At 47.0% G+C, this 17547-nt stretch overlaps 2 protein-coding genes across 10 annotated transcripts in view; both read left to right on the top strand.

Moving 5' to 3' along the window:
• Positions 1–9076, top strand: part of mark2a (MAP/microtubule affinity-regulating kinase 2a) — a 39098-nt gene extending 30022 nt beyond the window's left edge. For 2 of the 8 annotated variants that reach the window (XM_031572245.2, XM_012840135.3), the window contains exons 15-19: positions 510–665; positions 2681–2956; positions 4032–4058; positions 6476–6514; positions 7371–9076. In XM_031572245.2, coding sequence (XP_031428105.1) covers positions 510–665; positions 2681–2956; positions 4032–4058; positions 6476–6514; positions 7371–7794 — 922 coding nt within the window. In that variant the 3' untranslated portion in view covers positions 7795–9076. The remainder of the gene's footprint in view (positions 1–509; positions 666–2680; positions 2957–4031; positions 4059–6475; positions 6515–7370) is intronic. The other 6 variants (XM_031572251.2, XM_031572249.2, XM_031572250.2 and 3 more) reach the window with 4 other exon arrangements.
• A 1183-nt stretch (positions 9077–10259) lies between these two features.
• Positions 10260–13867, top strand: zgc:77262 (uncharacterized protein LOC402952 homolog). 2 transcript variants are annotated; one of them, XM_042708530.1, is made up of 2 exons: positions 10260–10362; positions 11787–13867. In XM_042708530.1, the coding sequence occupies exon 2, from the start codon at positions 11879–11881 to the stop codon at positions 12872–12874; it is 996 nt and encodes a 331-aa protein (XP_042564464.1). In that variant the 5' UTR covers positions 10260–10362; positions 11787–11878; the 3' UTR covers positions 12875–13867. The 2 variants fall into 2 exon arrangements, with proteins under 2 accessions (XP_042564464.1, XP_031428580.1); XM_031572720.2 differs by having other exon boundaries at positions 10260–10393.
• The last annotated feature ends 3680 nt before the right edge of the window (positions 13868–17547 follow it).

Here is a 17547-nt window from a genome sequence, read left to right as displayed (position 1 = left end):
TTAACGGTTGTGTATTGATCCAACTTTGTTGGGGTGTGTGTGTGTGTGTGTCGTTTGGGGTCGTGTTGGATGTGTGTGTGTGTTTATGGAGCAGTGATGCAGCTCTCTGTTGGGAAAATAGGGCTTCATTTAGCAACACCTTTGCGTTGCCTTAAAAATAGCAGTTTTCCCAATTTAGGTCTGCATTAAAAAGCAGTGGTTATTATTTCTGTATGATGTGTATGAGAGAGTGGGTGTTACTTTGTCTTTGTGTGTGTGCGTGTGCGTGTGCGTGTGCGTGTGCGTGTGTGTGTGTGTGTGTGTGTGTCCTGGAGTCTAGTGTTTTGTGTCTTCATGATGTGAGGTTCCTGTCCTTGTCCCCCCCCCCTCTCTTGGTGTCTTCTGGCTTTCTTCATCCTCTTAACTCCTGCCTCTAACCCCTCTCCTCTTCCTCTGGGAGCGGTCCTCTTTCTTGTGGGGTCTCCTCCTCTCTCTCCTCCTCTGTGCATCCCTCCTCCCCCCCCCCCCAGCCTGAGCACCCCAGGGTCCCGCGCCTCCACAGCCTCCGCGGCCGCCGTCCTCTCCTCCTCCTCCTCCTGCACCTCCTCGTCCCGCCCCAGACACAACAAGTCCCTGTCCACCACCGCCCACCCTAGTCCCCCAGACACGCACGCAACGCAGCCCAGGCAAGTCACACACACACGCACACACAGGCAGACACACACACACACGCGCGTGCGCACGCACGCACGCACCGCAGCCCAGGCAAGTCACACACACACACACACACACGTACACACAGGCAGAACCACACACACACGCACACACACACAATGCACAAATGCACAAACACACACACACAGGCAAACCCACACACGCACACACAGGCAAACCCACACAAATGCACAAACACACACACACCGACACACTGACACACATGCACAGACACCTCATGTATACCACGGCCAATGTAAGTCATTCACACACGTGATGACGCACACACACACAGAAATACTGTGGCTGAAGCTTGCCATGCACATACAAACACACCACTGCAATGGACACACAGACGAGCACGCAGGTACGTGTGTGTTTGTGAGCAGGAAGTGATTCAATGCAATACTATATGAGTGTGTGTGTGTGTGTGTGTTTGCATGCATGTACCACAGCCAAGAGTGTGTGTGTGTGTAAGTGTATATGTGTGAGAGAGAGTGTGTGTGTTAGAGAAAGCAGGAAGAGACTCAATGCAATACTTAGTGCAATACTATATGTGAGTGTGTGTGTGTGTGTGTGTGTGTGTGTATGCACATAAGCACATATCTTAAAGCAGTGAGACACAGAATACATAGTTTTTTGTAGGTCCAGAAGCTGGATGAAAAAAGGCTGATCAGTACGAGTACAAAAAAGAAGTTTCTCTAGAAGTTTCTAGCAACATTGTCTTACTGATAAAGACCCTCTTCAAGAATTGCACACACACACACCCACCCACACACACACGCAGACACACACACTGCCCCTCTCTCTCTCTCTCTCTTTCTCACACATACACGCGCAACCAACTTAACCAACCCTGGCTTCATCTGACACACAGAAACATGACATGACAACACACAATCAGTCATTCAATCAGACACACACACACACACACAGTCATTCAATCAGACATCTACTCACAACTAATACTTTCTCAATGTCACATGATCACACTCACAGAAACACGGTTACACACACACACACACACACACACACACACACACACACTCAGACTTGTCACTCACTAATCTGTCCTCTAATACCTTATCCATTAGGTAGACCTGGCCATCTAGCCTTTAATCCAGTGCTCTACCACTTACCCAGTATTAGTTCACACTGTCTGGAGTTGCGTCAGAGGGCCAAGATGCTCACATCTGACTGAATATGATTTTATTACTCAGGACTGGACCTGTGAGGATGCCCGTACTGAGTGCTCTCCAGATGATGAGTGGTCATAGCTGAGCTCATGATAGAACATTATGGCTGTGGCTTTCAGTACCGGCTCCAGATGATGAGTGGTCATAGCTGAGCTCATGATAAAACATTATGGCTGTGGCTTTCAGTACTGGCTCCAGCTCCGATCTGAAGCTTACAGCCAGCCTGGCAGACTGGTTCCTCTCTAAAGCCTGAATCAGTAGATCTGGGTCAACTCCAGGGGATGTTTGCCCTGGCATGGATGCCCGCCCGCCCGCCGGCCCCCGGTGGCGCGTTAGCGCGCGGCCTGAGCGGGCTTGTCCTGAGCAGGTTTGAGACCGCACCCACCGACGCATGTGCCAGGCAAGGTCGCGGCCTCCGGTAATGGTTGCCGTGGTAGCGCGGTGGTTCCGCTGAGCCGGGTGCCCCAGGATTAGGGCAGTTTCCAGGTTATGTGCCCAGGCAGATGCCCCAGTTCCACGCTGTGCTTCTCTCCCACAGTTTCCGACCGCACCTCCACAGCACACAGATTTCGGGGGGGGGGGGGGATTATAAATTCTGAATTCAGAGGCGTTTATTAGACTGAGAAGGGGAGTCTGTGTACGGCCAGCGTAGTTTTGTGAATCAAGACGTTTGACTTCTGGGCCAAGAGTAACTTTATGCCACTTTAATGCCTGTTAAAAGAGAACATCGTGAAAAGAAGTTTAAAACGTGAAATAATTTTTTTTCGTGGGTAATTCCTTGTCCCCAACAGTAACACAACCCCCCAGAGAATGTCAGTGGCGTCTCCCTCCGCCCACAACATTCACAGCAGCTCTTCGGCAATGGATAGTACCAACTTCCCCCGGGGGGTGACCAGCCGCAGCACTTTTCATGCCGGCCAGAAGAGGGCGACGCGGGACCAGCACCCGGCAGCCTACGCGGGCACCCAGGGCTCCCCCTCGCTTCTGCAGGGCCACCACCAGTCCCGCGGAGGACGCCCGGCCAACTCCGGCATCTTCAGCAAGTTCACCAACAAGTTTGTGCGCAGGTGAGCAGCTCTGTGTGCGATCAGGAGTCAGGCTGCGTGTGCATGTTATTGAACTGTGGCAGGATGTAGCTTTGCGTGCTCAGTTGTGTCTGTCTGTCTGTCTGTCTGTCTGTCTGTCTGTCTGTCTGTCTGTCTGTCTGTCTGTCTGTCTGTCTGTAAGGGTGTGCATTATTTGTGTGCATATAGGTATATGGGTGTGAATATGTATGCGAAGTTAGGAAAGTGTACCTGCTTTGGTGATTGCATGTGATTTGCCAGAGCTTTTAAGTGTTGGCACTTTTGAGAGCCAGTTCAGTGTAGATTGGTCTTTGTGTGTGTGTGTGTATGTGAGTGTGAGTGACAGACTCACTGTGATATAGATTCATCTCTTCAATGCTGTTGTTTTTGATGGAGTCAACCACAAAGAGTAAAGGCGGAATTTTTTTTAACGTATTTAAATGGAAGCATGTGGATTGTGTGTGTGTGTGTGTTTGTTTGTGTGTGCCCGTCTCAGAGATCAACCCTTTCCCACACACACCTAACCACCATCACCCTAACCACACCCCCACTCTCTAAAGAAACAAACCCGGACAGCATTTGGCTCTGGCGTCGATCCGGCCCAGATGAGGCCCAGATCCAGCCCAGATCTCCTCTCCCCCAGGTGCTGATCCGGGCCTGATCTGGGCCGGCTCCGCCCCAGAGTCGGTCCGCTGTCCTCTGAGAAGCTAACCCATCCACCCAAACACATGTAATTGGCTTGCATAGCTAACTGTACTCAGCTCATATGGTTCTCATGCTAACAGTGTTCCATTTACACACCCACACACACACACACTCACACACACACTTACACACTTACAAAAAGTACATTTACACACACAAACACACACACACACACACACACAGAGACACGCTGTGGCGGTGTGTACCCTATTTGGAGTCTCCTTAGGGTTAAGTCCTGAGCATCAGAGTGTTTGTCAGAGATTACTTGCATCTCTCTAATAAGTCTAATTTGCAATGGTTTTAACGCACGTTTGTGTCCATACATTTTCTCTTTTTTCCCCTTTTGTTTCTCTCTTCTTCCTTTTTTTTGTAGAAATCTCTCATTCAGGTTCTCCAGAAGGTAGGCAATAACCAACACATCCAGGAGTTTTTTTTCTTTTTTTTTTCTCTTTCTCTTAAGATTCTCCTCATCTTCTATGTTTTTCCCTCTTTCCTTCTCGTCTGCATCATCCCGTGTCCTGGGTCCTCTGGCCAGAGAGCCGCTGGCCCTGGGCTGGATCTGGCCCACTTCTGGCTTGAATGCGGGCCAGGGCCGGCCGTGATCTTGGCTGTCTACATGTTCATGATGGGTCTTTTTATTTTGTCGTCACGTCTCCATCGGCCCTCCACTAACCCGCTGTGTCTGCCAGCCAGTCGGCTGCGCCCACTCCCCCCCCCCCCCCCCCCCTCCACCCATCAGACTGGTCATGCCCGTACTTGTGCTCACGCCCAGTGGCCGTGCCCAGCGCTGCTGCTGCCGCTGCTGCTGCCGCTGCTGCCATCATCTCATCTGTGTGTGTGCACTCACCCGAGTGTGCCATCTGCTTGTGCTAAGCATATGTGCCCACTGTCTCGTGCCCACCTAACCCGCCTGCCTGCCCGCCCGCCCGTCCGCCCACTCGTCTGCTGGCGGTCCAGACCGCCTCTCGGCTCTTTGCCTCTACAATGCAGTTACGACAATGGCACCACCCACACTGCACCCCAATAACAAGGGGAAGGGACCGTAGCTTAGGCCAAACTGGCGATTGTGGGCTTTCCCTGACAATGAACTCTACATGCACTGGGTTAAGGGCTGTGTTGTTATAGATAAAGGAGGATTAGGAAGTGATGACAAAGATAGATTAAGGTGTGTTTTGAGGGTGAGGATTTCATAGATGGAAATAGGTGTGTTCAGAGATGGAATAAGGATTGTTTAGAGGTGATGTCATAGAAAGATTATGGCACGTTCGGACATGATCCCATAGACAGATACATTAAACGTTTGTGTGAACATGAGGGTATTCTTTGTCATTTCAGAGATGTTGACATCATAGATAAAGGTCAAATAGAAATGTGTGTTAGGGGTAAAAGGTTAAAGGGCGAGCTGGCGATATCATGGATGATAGATGGGTGACCTGTTAAAGAATATGGGGCGTGGAACTGGCCTGGCTGCTTTAAGCTGTTGATTGCTTTCTCTTAGACCAGGCTAATGCTAGCCATCCCCCCCTCTCTCTTAGACCAGGCTAATGCTAGCCATCCCCCCTCTCTCTTAGACCAGGTAATGCTAGCCCCCCCCCCCCCCCCCCCCCTCTCTCTCTTAGACCAGATTAATGCTAGCCACCCTCTCTCTTAGGCCAGACTAATGCCAACCAGTGGCTACTAGCCATCCTCTTCTCTGCAGTCGCTGACTGTTTCCTCCCCACCAGTGGTAGCAGCTGAATCTGCAGCAGTTTTGGCCCCGATCTGGGTCTTAGTCGTCTGCCATCCAGGTTGGCGCATACACCATTCAGTAGAGGATCATGTTAATGGATCATTCAGGTCCAATGCAGTGAGCTGCATAGGCGACCCCTGGTGGCGAAGTTGCATATTGCATAGGGAGTAGCTTAACTGTGGCCAGGTCTGAATGATGTGCGAATACTAGATGTGCACTACAGGCCTTGCAAAGTGCAACTGGACAGTTATGGATTCAGTTTCACACTTGTAGGGTGTGGAGGAGAATCCTGTTAGCATCATAAAGTATTGAGCCTCTGTAGTCAGGCTGGTATCGAAGATTTGAGTATTTGTATTAAAATTTTGTCTTCTGCAGAATTGCTGCGGTGGACCCGTTTGGTTTCCTTATCTCTGTGTGTGTGTGCGTGTGATAGAGAGAGAATGTGAGTGTGAGGGAAAAAAAGTGTGTGTGTATTTGTAAAGTGTACTATGCAGACCTGGTGGAGAGGAGAGGCAGGTTTTTGGGGGAGATATTTTGCATATTATATTTAGCATATTTTGTTCTGTTCTGTTTTTTTTGCTCATGCTGGTGGAGGGGCATTAACCCAGTGGGATTGGGCACAGGGAGTCTAACTCTTCCATTCTCAGTTTCAGACAGCCAAATCAACACACACCTATACACAACATTCAGCATGATCCTCTCTGATTGAGTACATGTTTTTGGGAGCTTTAAAACTCCAGTTTGACTTCACAGTTGACTTAAAGGATGTTTTAACTCTAAAGTGACATCAAGTGAGTAATTTGTTACACATAGTCAACTCTAGGTATTATGATATATTGATAATCGCACAATACGAGTTTTGGCAGTCCTTGTGTTTAACAGCTGCTGAGAACTATAGAACATACCAACATTCTACAACCTCCAATGGAATGTTTAGGAACCAAACACACCCACACATTCTAGAACTGGTAATGGAATCTTGAGGTGTTGCTGTGGCGCTGGTGGTAAGAATGACTAACTAGACTGAGCAGTGAAAGGTATGAAGACAATTCAATGAGAGTACTAAACTTGTACTGGTTTTCTTTGAGGAACCCCTATGAGGGCGAGGGGCGAGATGAGGCCTGCAGGTGAGAACCACCCATCCACTAATAAACACAACCAATTAAACACCAGCAGTGATTGAACCAGCCAATCATGTAATCAGTAGACACCACACATGTAGGATGTGCTGATTGGTCAGGATGATTTAGCGTTTCAAGAGTCTTAAATAGTCGTTCACTTGAACATGAACATTTTGAATTGATGACATACTTGCTCCTTGTCCTGTAAGATATAAAAAAAAATCAGGCTAAAAGGCAGCCACATACAGGTAGCGTCACATGCACACACTCACAAATCAGTTTATTATGACTTTACTGATGTGCACACAATCATATGCTGCACAATCAGCTTAAAACCCACACACACATTCTGTGTGATTGATTTTTTTAGTGTCACATGAGGAGCCGTTGACATTTGACTGCATTGTAGATTTGCATTGGAAAGACGCGTCACTGTTATAGCCACGATGCACTTGTGTTACCTGTTCATTGTGAGATTTGTGTTTATTTGAAATGTGTGTGTGTGTGTTTGTGTGTGAGAGAGAGAGAGGGAGAGAGGGAAAGAGAAGGCTTTGGGCATAGGCAGCGAACAGTGTAGTCTGTCACTGACCAAACATGAAGCATCAGCCTCAGCTCAGTTCCTTACCGGAGCCTGACATCCGAAGCCTTCTCTCAGCCTCTCTGGGAGGTCACCTCTGATCTTTCGTCCTCCCTCCTGACCACAATGTTTATCTGGAAGACATGATGTTCACACATCTCTTTTCTCTCTTTCTTTTTTTTCCCCCTCTCTCTCCCTCTCTTTCCTTTGCTTTCTTTCTCTCTCTCTTATTCATACCATTTCTCTCCCTCTGTCATTCTCTCTCTCTTTCCCTGACTTCCACAGACCCATGCTACCCAGTACTGCGGATAAGATCGAGAAGGGTGGCACCTTGGGCTCGGCGGGCGATGAGAACAGGGACACGCTGTCGCCCACGCCTGGCTCCGGTCTGTCGGCGGCCAAGGACAAGCCCCGCGCGCTACGCTTCACCTGGAACATGAAGACCACGTCGTCCATGGAGCCCTCGGAGATGATGAAGGAGATCCGGAAGGTTCTGGACGCCAACAGCTGCGACTACGAGGCGCGCGAGCGCTTCCTGTTGCAGTGCATCAGCGGCAACCCGCTGCGCGACGACTTCGTCCAGTGGGAGATGGAGGTGTGCAAGTTGCCCCGCCTCTCTCTCAACGGCGTGCGCTTCAAACGCATCGCCGGCACCTCCATCGCCTTCAAGAACATCGCCTCCAAGCTTGCCAACGACATGAAGCTGTGAGGGAAGGCAAGAGGGGGAGCAGGGGGGACATAACCCCCCTAAAGGTTTTTTGCTTTTTTTCTCCGAAGAAGAGGAATCGATGGGGAGAAGAGAAACAGGGTAGACCTGAAGAGGACAGAAGGTGAGGCAGGTGGAACTTTGGTATGTCATCGTCATCAGAAGTAGGAGGTGTTTGAAAGAAGTGCACTGCTGGAGAATGGACAGGAACTTGAAAGACGATGCTGGGTGAGGTTGTGTGTGTGTATGTGTGTGTGTGTGTGTGTGTGTGTGTATAGACATTTTTAAATGATCTTTCTTTCTTCCTTGGGAAGGTGTTCTGTTTCTCTCTTCCCTTGTTTCTTTCTGTCTCCCCCTGCCTGTTCTTTTTTGTGTTCACCCCTTCAGTTTTGTTTATGGCAGTTTTGGTTCACTCATTTTTTTGTTGGACTTCACGGTAATTCTCTATTTAGAGAAAGTACAGTGCTGATTCTTGTTTCCGTACTACGTCTTCTGAGACACACAAAAACTGGAACTTTTGTCAAAAAGTGCTGTCTGTTTTTTTTTTTAATCAAAAAACAAAACATTACAACAGCTCATCACAGCATGTGCTGCCACTCAACCAATCACCTGCACCACTGTGTCTCCACCCTTTTACCCGCCGTAGTAGCGGAGAAACTCCGTCTTACTTGAGCAACTTCACTTCTCACTCCCCACGTCTGTGAGGCCTCTGTCACAGAATCCAATCTGCAGTCTGACTGACACCCTGAATGTAGATGCCCTGTCATGGACGACACCAGACAAACAGGCTGGACAATTTCTCTCACAGAGCTGTGTTTTTTTTTTGTTTTTTTTTAAAGCATATCACGCTTCCACTGGTTCTTTATCCGACCAATGGTAGCACACAGTAGCTGATCCTGTTTGCTGATTGGTGGAGCCACCTCTCATGTCTCCTCCTCACCGGCCCCGTCTCGCCTGAGAGACACAAGACTATGTGAGCGCCACTCTGTAACGCTCACAGCTGGACGACTCCTTACCTAAACCAGTTTGTTTAGTTTCATTTTGTTGTCGTTCTCTCTCTTTATTTTCTCTCCTTTTTTTTTTCCTACAGCAGGGGTCATTTATCTGAGATACTAATTAAGGGCCAATTGATTAATTATTGGTGAATTTTAATGTAATTACGAGTTGCTGGGTGGAGTTAACGTGCTGCACTGGAGTGAGTTTTGTTGCCTTTCTCTGGAGAAAATGATGATTATTATCATTACTATTAAGATTATTATTATATGAATAAATTCGTTTGAATGAGTCATTTTGTGCTTGAGTGTGAATGTGTGAATTCCTGGCTTTCCGCATTGTGATTAACACACACACACATAAACACACACACACACACACACACACACACACGTAAACACACACACACACACACACATTATTGTAAGTGTGCTACAGGATGTCAAACTCCAAACCCCCTTGAGGCCACCTTGAGGGAGCTGCAGAGCTATGAATCTGCACGTAAAGGGAGGACTGAGTAATCAGGAGCATTAATCTCACATGCATACTGCAATATGAGGAATTGTATGCCTACTCAGACACCGACACATTTTCAGTCTGAGCCAGTTTAGTGGCTCCGCTAATGTTTTTAAGGTATTTAACAGTCACATGTTCAGACTGATAGATGTGTTACACAGATCTCTGTACGGTCTGTTCTTTGGTACGTACAATTCATTCTTCGACGCACAACATCTACCAGACACAGGGACGCCACTTCACTTCCTGTGGTGCACAGCCGAGAGAGCCACCACCCAAACTACCTCAGCAGAATGCAGAGAGGAGAGGAGAGGGGGGGCACAAGAACTGTAAGGTCATTATGGCTGTAATGTTTCTAATTGTATTATCTGCTATTGTAAGATATGATTCCATTGCAAGGGCAGTGACATGTAAAAAATAAATAAAGATACTGATATTGGAATGAACACTGTCCTGCACACCAGTCCTCCCAAGTACATAATACTGGTTATTTCTGGTCTGGACCTAGAATTTAACATTTTAATATTAATATTAAGAATGCCTGTAACAGAAAATGATTAATGCTGAAACTAAATTACTAATACAGTGAAGGCCAAACGCGTGAAGCAAGCTAAATATTCCGATTAAGTAAAGTGTTAATATAACGGGCAAACTGTACGCATCATGAGACATTTAAACTACACCGCAACGGCATAAGGGGTTCATGTGCTGGGCAGGTAAAATAATGCATCCATGTGTTCTTATTTCTGACAATTAAAAACCAAACGATCGATGAAAATGAGGGACATTATCTCAGTATGCAAGGTGTGGGACAAAGGGTCGAAATGCTGTGCAGCACAACGCAAAGTGGGGCACCTGGTCACCTCAGTTGTCCCCGACATTTGGTACACTAAATATACTGAAAAGATCATATACAGTTTGACACCACCTTTGCAGCCAGTACTGTTGTTAAACTCCTGAGTGGTAGGGGGCGTTGTACAGTAGTCTGATTAGCGTGTTTACAATAGTCTTGACGCATTAGTCCAGTCGACTCTAGCTCCAGACCTCAGGCGAACGTCCAAGGTACAGTCTAGCTGTCTGTCTTGACTATAAGGTAATTGCATTCTGGTTATCTAGTTTGTACAAGCCTAGTGGCAACGATTTGTGTAGAATTAAGTTTTCCCTGTACCCCAACTGCGTTCCACTGGGACAGCTGACAAGAATTGTAACTTGCAATTCTGAGCTAACGGTAGCTTGTCTAGTATACGTTAGCTTCAGGTCGGTAACTATGCTCTCTAGCTATAGTTAGAAGTGGCGGCGACAAGCAGGTGTTGTTTTCAAGCTGGTTTTAAGAGGACCAGTGCAATGTATAGCATTATAATTATAACTGTATATATTCTCATATTGGCTTGCAGCTTGCCGAACTGCCACAGCTTGGTACTTGTCAGAAATAGCATCCGATAGTTACCCAGCTGACTAACTGTAGCAATTCGGCAAGCGACAATTTAAACAAACGCTGGCTGCAAAGAGTAGTTGGCTAATATTTGACAGAAAAGTGTATGGGATTAGAATCACGGACTGTCCCTTTAAAATGTAGTTTTAGTGTAACTCCACCCACTGCATAATTTTTCAAAATGCTAAAAGCTGGGCAAAGGGCTTCGAGGTGGGAGTGGGGCGTAAACTCCTGTGAATGATAAATCCCGATCAGCAAATGAAAATGAGACTCTCACTCGGGGGCTGGGGGAGGTGGTCCGCCCATTTCATGACGTGAATATGTACCTAATGCTCGTAGATACATCAGCATCTTTTTTGCCAGGTTCAGGATCGTTTTAAACAGTGGATGGCGTGTTGAGCCACTTTCAATCATAAAATGCCCATTTCTAATACAAAATGGGAATTTTGTTTATATTAACACCAGCATTAATGTGTTTGTCACAGTTAAGTCACATTAAGTGTACAGCCAAATTGTTTAATGGTACAATTAACAAAGAAAATAGAATTTGGTAACTTTGTAGGCTGTGTCATGACTGTTTTCAACAGTGCTGGATTATTAACTAGGCTGTGTTAATGTGTGCCTTTTTGCAAAACTAAACGTCTTTGCCAGTTTGTGTCTGTGTGTGAAACTAGCCTAATAATAAAGAGGTGCTGATGTGCACAGTTCAAGGTTTCTTGAAAACTAGGACGTATCCTTCACTGTTCATTGAAAGTACCACAGAGACAGAGCTTGAAGATCTGAAGAAGGATATTGATAAGAAACATACAACATAATAACTTCCACTATCTTCTGTTATCTTTCGTATTTTGTCATTGTATTATTGTTTCTTAATGCAAGGACATCCCTACAGTTGAAGTCCTGCCTTATCTTTCTTGGATGGATAACTCTGAAAGAGCAAACTTGATACTGATTTTGGTTGAGGTTCATAAATGTGTATACCACTGTAGTCCTGCTGTCGTAAATGTATTTGAAATTATGTAATATTTTTTTTTCTGGGTCCATTTATTCCCAGGAGAACTTTGTTGGCTGTAGCAGTCTGTTTCAGTCCTAAGACTGCTTGTGTGAGTGTGAACAAACCCCTGGCCTGCGCTGGGCTTGTCTACAATGGTGAAAGTATTTGTGGGAAACATCAGCACCTCCACCACCGAAGAGGAGCTGCGAGAGTACTTTGAGAAGTATGGCGCCGTCATCGACTGCGACATCATTTCCAACTACGGCTTCGTGCACATGAGCGAGGAGGAGGACGCCAAGAAGGCAGTGGCCGAGCTAAACAAGAAAAAGCTGCACGGCTTCAGCATGACGGTGCAGTTTGCCACCACTAGGGTGCGCAACGCCACTAAGATCCACGTGGGCAACATCCCCGAGGGCGTGACGGCGCTGAAGATCCGCGAGCTCTTCCAGGAGCATGGGAAGGTGCTGGAGTGCGACGTACTGAAGAAGTACGCGTTTGTTCACATGCAGCGCCACAAGGAGGCGATGGACGCCATCCACAAGCTCAACCACTCCAAGCTGGAGGGACAGACCATTTTTGTCTCCCTCTCGCACACCAACCCGGGCAAGAAGGCCCCCGACCAGTTCCCGGATCACCCCTATCCGCCCCGGCTGTTCCCCCCACCGGGCGACCCCCTGCACTCTGCCTACCCGCCCCTGCGAAATCGCCCCCTAAACCACCCCCTCCCGCCCCCGCCCTGTCGCCTCCGGCCCCTTCCTCTCCCCCCACCTCACCCCATGCGCCTGAGACCGCCCCGCTCCGTCTATGAGCACGACCCATACGACCTGCCTGGCCCTCCCCCACCCCCACCCCCGCCCCTCTATGACCGCAACAGGCTGGACAGGCCCATGCGCCGTCACGCCATGAGCCCTTATGAGTCCCCCTTCGAGCGTCGCCTCCTGCCCCCAGCCTCGCACCTTTACCGGGACCGCAGCCCGCTCCGGCCTGTGCCGGGCCCACCCATGCCGTCCGCACGCCACCCGCTCAGCCGCCACCCAGGCCGACCTCTGCCGCCGGTCCCCTCCTTGGCCTCCATAGCCAGATCGGGCCCGCCGTATCAGCGCTTCGCCGGCGCCTCTCGCTTCGATCAGGATGAATACTATTATTAACAGCAGTAGAGCTAGGCACAGCTTCATCTGTCTGTCATTAGTGCTCATGAAAACTGAATTGATGTTTGTCTGCTTGTGTTTACGAACAATAACACATGGTAGATGCACCAGTCAGTCCCTGGTGCAGTGAAACGAAGTGTTCTTTTGAATTTGTACGTAATATTACACACAAAAGAAAACGGGAAGCGACAAAATTTATCAATTAAATCAGTTCACTTTCCATCTCCGCTTTATACGGGTAAGAGAACTGTTAATTACAGTATGTAACGCAAAGCCTTGTCTGCTATCAGTAGGCACCCGCCAGCTTCAGTTTGTGTTTGTTTTTGTCAATCTTGCACCTGAATCCTTGACCGCTACGTCTTGGGGCTAAAAAAAGTTAAATTATATTCAATATATATATTTATCTTTGTCTGTTAACTTTTAAAGAGACAAAACATTTTTTTTTTTTTTGCTGTTTTCCGCCAGTGTTTCTCTTTGAGTGCCCCAAATAAAACTGAAAGCCACCTAAGCCACTCCGTGCTCCTTTCCTCCTGTTTTCACTTCCTGCGTGCAGTAATCCACACGCCATGCCAGACAGACCACAGCCTCATCTGTACACTCCTGTACTAAAGTATTGCCTTGAATCCAGATGACAGCACTACTGTTCACATCCACAAGTCTGCCATGGCCATTTGTATTTGCATGAAATGGAGGTCAGTACTAATTTACAGAAACCAATTGTCATTTTCAGAAATTGCACGTAATGTAGGGTAAACAAAACAGATTAACACACATTTTACAAAACAGTAGAAAATACAGTTTCTCAGGTAAAATACATACATGTTTCTTTATTTATTTAGATCCATTGTTTTATGCGTGAAAGTGATACCACAATTGAGCATTATTTGCAGCCAATTTCCAACTCCCTGCTATGGAACCATTTTGAAAATATTTTTTGGTTATAATTTTGTGTAAATGCTCAGTAAGTCATGAGAAATGCGGAAGCTTGCGGAAGCTTGCAGCCACACCACACTGATCACGCTAGGCAACTGATGTACCAGGCCGATTACCTGCATGCAATACCGGAGCACAGGAGTGTAGAGTCTGCCAGACCATTACACCGACTGCCGTGTGTGACAAAGCCTATGGCTCATCTCCGCCTCGAAAGACCTCCTATATCCCCAAACACAAGCTGTCCAGACGGAAGTAAGAATGAAGGCCTTCACCATAGCTTCACCCTTGGCCAATACCAGTACTATCAATTGAAGTAGGCAGACTTCATGGTCTGGCTGGACACTCGTGGTGAGAAAAAATGAGGGCCGTACAGGGTAAGTATTTAAAATTCCAACCATCAGATTGTCAGAGTGGGGTTTTTTAGTCTTAAAACTGCATTGATTGATTTATTGCACTGAATAATGTTGTACTCTTGAATGCAAATTATTATTTTATCACAGTCTTTTTACTAGCAAGCTAAAACCCTAACTAAAAAGCAAACTGCAATAGTGACTTCCTTTTGAGCATCCAAAGAAACTAGTTGATCTTCAGGAGTGTATATAAATGTCAGTAGTGTGTTCAGTCTCTTCACGATTCTGTTCCTACATACCTTATTAATAACCATAGTCATCAGGTGATCATCAGGGCTTCACTGATTGAAGGAGGACTAATCACATGCACAGGTGAAGGAAGATCTGAAACATATAGTGCTTTAGGTTCCGGTACCTAGTTCTGAAACTTAGTACTTTAGGTCCCAGTAACTAGTTCTTGTGGAGACTTGCATGTCCTAGTTGTGAAAAAACAAAAAAATCACGATTAAAGTTATGATTACTTGGTTATCTAAAGAACTGCACAGAACCCCACCATACCCCGAATGGTATTTAATCCCTCATCCCTCAGCCCACATTGCTACAGGGTTCTACAGTCCTGCTTCCTGGAATGGTACATCCCCAGAATTCCGTGGGGCCGCAGGGCCCAACCACCCCTTTGCCTAGAAGAGGTGGGTTTCCTCAGGCCTGGCTCTGCATGCTGGGGATCTGGCTGCTCCCCGGTCGCGGTGCTCAGATGACAGCACCATGTCGCAGATGCTGACCAGACACCCTTCAGACTGAGGCCTGACGGCTCTCAGGTTGGTGGGTCAGTCAGGTGTAGAAGTCAGGTGTTTCATTCATTATTGTCATTGATAATCACTTGTTCTAGAGTAGATCCGTGCCTGAGGGGTGCACCTAGTCAGCTTCTTTCTTTGAACCGGTGTGGTGATGTGGGCGACTCGGAGAGAGAAGCCCTCTAACAGGTCTCCCCTAGTCTGATGAAATTGAAGTTGAAGCTCCAGGGCTGCGTCTGTGTTCACATGACTGTCTGCTTGTTCCTACTTTCCTCTCATGGCCTGTGCCTCTTTCTCTCTCTCCCTCTCTCTCTCTCTCTCTCTCTCTCTCCCTTTCTATCTCTGTCCTCCAATGATCCCTCTGTCTCTCTACAGCAGAATTGTCATCTGATGTCCTGATGCCAACAGCGTCTCTTTCCAGGTATAGAAGCCACCTATGCCTCTCAAGTCTCACATAGGTATTTTATCTGTTAGCATGACTGATTAAGAACAACTTTGATCAACATGTATATTATATTATATAGTAATGTGCGATTTGCAAAACATTTAGTACCTGGTAGTAATCTATCTGTAATGATGCCTGACTTCATCATATCTCTTACTAACCCTCCCATCTGACTGAAAAGTGCCTGCCGTGCATTCAAACTGTGTTTTGAAATAATCATGTTCATATACACATTAATTGTGCATCTATTTGCATCCTGTTCAAGAGGTTTGCATAGTTCACTCACAAGGAGTGGTTGAGTTATGGCATGGTCTAGTCTGTGGGTCCCTGAGCTGCCTCTGCTATTGAAGTATTTTGTTATGTGTATGCAGTATTTATAAGGGAGATGAATGTGTGTGGATGTGATTTTAGTGACAAAAATAAACTGAATGTATTTCATCTGATTGCCTTTCTTTATTGTCAATGAAAATCAACTGTATGTGTTAAAGGAACAGATTTTTAGAGGGTTTTTCTTTTGTTTTGTTATCCCTTGTTAAACCTCAGATGAAATCTTGCAGTCTAATAAACTGTTCTTATAGCCACCAGTAAAGCCACTTAAGCAGAAAGACATGCATGATGCTCTCCACCGCCTTCTGTAATAATAACAAAGTTTGTGTGGCTGTAGTCGGGGACACGACTCCAACCTTCAGACAGTTTGTGTGGCTGTAGTCGGGGACACGACTCCAACCTTCAGACAGTTTGTGTGGCTGTAGTGGGGGACACGACTCCAACCTTCAGACAGTTTGTGTGGCTGTAGTCGGGGACACGACTCCAACCTTCAGACAGTTTGTGTGGCTGTAGTCGGGGACACGACTCCAACCTTCAGACAGTTTGTGTGGCTGTAGTCGGGGACACGACTCCAACCTTCAGACAGTTTGTGTGGCTGTAGTTGGGGACACGACTCCAACCTTCAGACAGTTTGTGTGGCTGTAGTCGGGGACACGACTCCAACCTTCAGACAGTTTGTGTGGCTGTAGTTGGGGACACGACTCCAACCTTCAGACAGTTTGTGTGGCTGTAGTCGGGGACACGACTCCAACCTTCAGACAGTTTGTGTGGCTGTAGTTGGGGGCACGACTCCAACCTTCAGACCGTTTGTGTGGCTGTAGTTGGGGACACGACTCCAACCTTCAGACAGTTTGTGTGGCTGTAGTCGGGGACACGACTCCAACCTTCAGACAGTTTGTGTGGCTGTAGTTGGGGACACGACTCCAACCTTCAGACAGTTTGTGTGGCTGTAGTCGGGGACACGACTCCAACCTTCAGACAGTTTGTGTGGCTGTAGTTGGGGACACGACTCCAACCTTCAGACAGTTTGTGTGGCTGTAGTTGGGGGCACGACTCCAACCTTCAGACAGTTTGTGTGGCTGTAGTTGGGGACACGACTCCAACCTTCAGACAGTTTGTGTGGCTGTAGTTGGGGGCACGACTCCAACCTTCAGACAGTTTGTGTGGCTGTAGTTGGGGACACGACTCCAACCTTCAGACAGTTTGTGTGGCTGTAGTTGGGGGCACGACTCCAACCTTCAGACAGTTTGTGTGGCTGTAGTTTGTAGAGCTGAAGTTGGGGGCATGACTTCAACCCTCAGTTACACTGTCTACCTGTTTACTTAAGCCTTCACTATAAAGTACCCCTGCTTTGGACATTTTACTGCGTAAAACTTTTCGTGTCTAATTTCTATTACACTTTAATGTGCAGTCTGTCCACCAAAAGCTGACATTACCTAAAGCTTTGTCTTCTAACTTCTCACATTCAGCCACAAGATGGAGCTATACACTCGGACAGATTGCTCAGATTGTGTTTTTATTGTTCATAATGAACTATCAGTTCTTTTTTTAATTTTTTTAAATAAAATATGAAAATATAAAAGCAGCATATAGCAGCAACCCGTTTCGGTGGACTATTGGCATTTGACTTGATGTGTACTGTTGCACTTTAGCCTAGCCTAATCTAAATCCGGTGGAACAAAATGTAATTTTTAGTTACGTATACGCATAGATGCTAAATTCCTTGTGCTGGTTGGTTGGGGACCGCGGCCAATCCTCTCACTGTCACATGCGCGTAGGCCTACTCATACCCAACAGCCTACCCTAACTAATATTACAAACATA

Source organism: Clupea harengus, chromosome 8 (genome assembly GCF_900700415.2).
Source record: "Clupea harengus chromosome 8, Ch_v2.0.2, whole genome shotgun sequence".
Classification (NCBI taxonomy): Eukaryota; Metazoa; Chordata; class Actinopteri; order Clupeiformes; family Clupeidae; genus Clupea; species Clupea harengus.
This window is presented reverse-complemented; position numbering and strand designations above follow the sequence as displayed.

Coding starts and splice junctions, on each gene's coding strand:
- zgc:77262 (XM_042708530.1), top strand. CDS start 11,879: ATGGTGAAAGTATTTGTGGGAAACATCAGCACCTCCACCACCGAAGAG.